Below are 4,533 nucleotides of genomic sequence, written 5' to 3'. Positions count from 1 at the left end.
TAGGGTGTGACACACAGCAAAGGTGTACCCATCATGGCTGTGGTAACTGGTGGGCTGCTTTCCATGAGTTCTAAAGCTGTTTGTCATTTCTCCTGCATGGCCCTCAGCAGTCCTTTTTCCTTTTTTTCAGGGATCTGTTTATATTTCACAGTGTTTCCATCAGGGCTTCCAAACTTCTTTGAAGTTTCTGGTCACATTGAAGTTCTTCAGTGTAGATATTTATTTGATACTTTGTTAAGATCAGAATAAAAGTTGATGTCATAGTTATTTTTCCGCTGCTGTGAAGAGTCACCATAACCATGCAACTAATAGAAGAAATAGTTCATTGGGACCGTCATGGCAGGCAGCATGGCAGCAGGCTTGTAGGCATGGCCTGTAACAGTAGCTGAGAGCTTACAGCTAATCTGCAAGTCTGAGGTAGAGGTCATGTGCCTTTGAAACCTTAAAGCCCACTCCAGATGCCCGAGTGACACACTTCCTCCAACAAGGCCACACCTACTCCTTTCCAAACAGTTCTACCAACTGGGGACCAAACATTCAAATATGAGTCCACCTTTCTCAGTCCAACTGCTAGATTTGGCATTTTAGATAGAATGTCATGGAAATGGTCTGCTCTTAGTGCATCTACTCAAGGGGCTTGGAACTGCTGGCATGTCCTAATTAACTAACATCAACTGTCATCACTAAATTGAGAAAGTGTTGTTGAATTTCTTCAGATAAACACTTCATTTCATTGTTTAAATCTGTCTCCAACTTTTCCTCAGCCTTTTTGGCAGCCATCTTGAGAGCATTCTCTGTGGTGTTTGCCTAATGATGACCTATCTTTTTTCTTTGTGGATTAGTAATTGAATTTCTACAAGAGACAAACCATCCCTTTTCTTTTATTTACCCAGCCTTATCTTTATACCATGACCTGAGTTACACACCAGGTACTTTTGTTCAAATCATTTTCCTTTTAAAAGATATTTTCAATGCATTTGCGTGTGTGTGCATGTGCGCACACTTGTATGTCTGTCTGTTCTGTGGAGATGACAGCAAGTTTCAGGAGTTGGTTCTCCTCTGTCGTGTGGGACCCAAGGATAAAGCTCGGGTCTGTAGGCTGGGCAGTTTTCTTCACCACTGAACCATCCTGCCAGTCCTCATTTCACTTGGAGGCTTTGGAGCTGCTGCTCTCAGGTTGTTCTTTCTTCGTACAAGCTCCCTTCCTTTCTGTGAGTACATCTTTCATTCCAGCATCACAAATGTTGCAGATCCTCAGTGCCTTCAAACAGATGGAAAGTTCTAACAGATGTCAGTTCCTCTTAGTATGTGCCTTTTACACCAGGAAAAGAGGATGCTCTATTGAAATTCTTTTTCAGTTTCTTCTTGTCCATGTTTTCTGAAAAGGTTTGTATAGTTTCACCTAAGACCTGCTCTGCTTTCTTCAGTAGAGCATCTGGGTCCATGTGGGTGAAGGAGCGTCTGCATATCTGAGGTTATCGTTGTGTCGTGTCGGAGTGCCTGTGTCAATGGTAGCAGCCTCTATGCTCAGCCTTAGGTTGAAAGGCAGATACTCACGCTGTGATTCCCCACTGTGTTACATTTGAAAGTGCCTGGCTTGCTGTATGATAATCAGAACTGAGGGGCTCTTCCTGTTCTGTCTTCTTAAAGCAGGAGTGCATTTGCTTCCAAGAACTTTAGTCCCACATTGGAAGAATGCAGCACCAGTCATTTAACAGCTCTTTGAATGTCACAGAGTATATTTCATGGCATCTATTTTGAGGACAGATGATAGCTCAGCTTGAATTTTGCAGTGAGAAAGTTTGCTGATTCTAAGTTAATTTGCCTTATCATACAATTTTGCAGAGAACTGTTTCATTATTAAACTATTAGCATAAAAGTAGTATGAACTGCCTCCAAATTAGAAAACAGAGAAGCAGACATGGCCAAGGGTTTGCATATTGTTGCATGGCTGAGGTGTAACATTGGCAGAGCCCTGACTGTAGAACAAGCCAGAGACATGGGCTTAGCACTGAGCCAGATGGCTGCTGTTTGGGCAGCTGCAGCCCAAGAAGGAAGTTCTGACTGGCAGGCCACTTGTACACCATGTGCCATCGACAGTCACTTAGCAGAAGAAAGAGGGGTTGGTACACTGACATTTGGGGCAAGAAGAAGTCCTTTACCATTGTGTTTTCTTTCTGTAGTGAAAGGATTTGTGAAATTTTAGTCATCTTGGTGCTTTTGATTCATGAAATTGAATTAATAAGTGACCAAGTTTAACTTAAAATGGTGGTTTATTTCCCTATATTTTATATCTGGGATTATATCAGTAAAACTGAATTATTCAAGGTTTCCTTAGAAGTTTGTATCAGAAATAAAGTGTTCAGGGCTCTCACTGAGTTCTTAGCTGTCATAACCCATCTCTTGCTCGTATGGCCAGGAAGCACACTCATTCTGTGATGAGAACACAGGTGCCCTCGTCCCCGGTAGGAAGTGGTTTGGGCTGGGTGGCCATGAGTCTTGGTTATGTACCAGGGCTCCTGCAGCTACATTTCATCTGACAAGCAGCTCTGATGGAGTTAAGAGTATGTATGTATCTAATTACTTGATGGTTTCCATTTGCTATAGTTTATTGAAAGTTCTTATGGGGACTTGAGTTTCAAACTAATTACATAGTAACTATTAATGACATATTTTAGAATTTATTAATCTTTTAAAATAGTCTATTTTTAGGCTTTTCAGTTTGACTTTGCATCCAATATATACAAATAAGTGCTCTGCAGTATGCTGGTAAATGTTATTGTTAATTATGAATTTATATTAACATAAAAACTAACTATAATTCACTTTTTGCATACAGCTAAAGGTACAAGAAAGAAGAGACAAGGGAAGGCCAGAGGCGAAGAAGTTGATAAGTTAGCGAGGGGCCACCAAGCACTTGAGCGGAGGCGAGAAGGAGGCAGGGAGGACCAAAGGCACCAGGAAGGGAGGACTGAGAGAGCAAGGTCTGAAAGACACAGAGCTCAGAACTCACGAGATGCAGACTGGCGAGATCCCCTAGCAAAGCACATAGACGACAGAAGCCATGAGAATAGTCACAGCAGAGTTGGCAATGGCCGAGAACAAGGCCCACACAGAGAGCCAGAAGACAGGCATGGCGAGCCAAAGAAGAAGCGGAGAGAGAGAAGAGATTCTTTTTCTGAAAATGAGAAGCAAAGAAGCCGAAATCAGGACAGTGATAATGTTAGAAGAAAAGATCGCTCCAAGTCAAGGGAGAGGAGTAGAAGGCATTCTGGTCACAAGGGAGACGACGACAGGTGTCAGAACGGTGCAGAGAGGCGCTGGGAAAAGCCTAGCAGACGCCCTGAACAGTCTAGAGAGTCAAAGAGAAGTCAGGACCGGAGGAGAGAAAAGTCTCCAACAAAACAGAAATAGTCCTAATGACAACTGAACATGCCTTACACTTAATTTAGTCCAGTGTCTTTTTTACATTGATGAATTTTATAGAGAACTCTTGTATAAAGTACCTGTTTGTAAATTTTGAAGATGTCTTCTTTTTGACATGTTTTATAATTGATACATCTCAAGGTTCTTTGTGTAAAATCATAAAGGGATTCAACAAAAGGGTAAGTCTTATGTTTTGTGAATAAAAGGAACAAATGTTCATTGAATCATTGTCTTTTTTTCTAAAACATTTTTCTTTGTGTCAATTTCTATGAATTACCATAATTATTAGTGATTTTTATCTATAACAAAAGGCCAAAATAAGTAAACGTTGTCTAGTCTTTGCAGTGAGGTGCTCTGACAAGTTCCCTTGCATAGGTTTCTCTCAGGGGTTTGAGAGGAAGGCACTAAGTCTGCCTTGCTCAGTAAGAGGTGAGCTTGTTAGAGACTCTGCTTCCACGCGCCCAGCTCTCCTCGTGCCAGACTGCTGCAGAAGTTCACCTATAAAGTTCCTATGCGTATAGCTATTTATCAGCTTTAACATGAGGCCAACATTATTTAATTTTAATTTGCATTAATCATTTAAAAAGTGTAGTCATGAGGTACATGAACTGCCTATGAAGCAATTCCAATTTTTTTACATGAATGGGAAAGATTTTCTTCATTGTAACTTTTTCAAAATATCTAAGCATAGTTATTACTATGCAGATAAAATGTTGCCTGAGGCCTTAGGTGGGTGGGCGGGTCTCACCCCATTTGTGCAGTGGACTCCTTACACTTGTTCATCTTAAAGTGCCTAGGGCCAATTTTAGCCAAAGTGTGAGTATTAAGTATGGGGGGACTTAATGGCACAAGTCATTAATCCAGCACACAGAAGAAATTTAGATATTTTGCACACATTATATTTACTTTCTCAGCGTCCTTGCCTGGAAGTTCTATTCCTAGGTCCTTAGGACTTCTGACGTTGTCTTTATGTTGTTACAGCTGAGGCTGAAAGTTTCTCCTTGACGGAGGACGCTGTGATTACTGCCCACCCAGCTCCCAGCTCACCTGGCTTCACACCACCATTCTCTGACCTCTTGTCTCTTCAGAACTTGGCATCTGTTGACT

The 4,533-nt window shown here is 41.5% G+C and overlaps 1 protein-coding gene across 4 annotated transcripts in view; it reads left to right on the top strand.

The window, feature by feature from the left end:
• The window catches only part of Cwc22 (CWC22 spliceosome associated protein homolog), a 50,044-nt gene extending 46,394 nt beyond the window's left edge, over positions 1–3,650 (top strand). For all 4 annotated transcript variants that reach the window (XM_021186238.1, XM_029474264.1, XM_029474266.1 and 1 more), the window contains one exon: positions 2,840–3,650. In XM_021186238.1, coding sequence (XP_021041897.1) covers positions 2,840–3,414 — 575 coding nt within the window. In that variant the 3' untranslated portion in view covers positions 3,415–3,650. The remainder of the gene's footprint in view (positions 1–2,839) is intronic.
• The last annotated feature ends 883 nt before the right edge of the window (positions 3,651–4,533 follow it).

Source organism: Mus caroli, chromosome 2, assembly GCF_900094665.2.
Source record: "Mus caroli chromosome 2, CAROLI_EIJ_v1.1, whole genome shotgun sequence".
Taxonomy (NCBI): Eukaryota; Metazoa; Chordata; class Mammalia; order Rodentia; family Muridae; genus Mus; species Mus caroli.
This window is presented reverse-complemented; position numbering and strand designations above follow the sequence as displayed.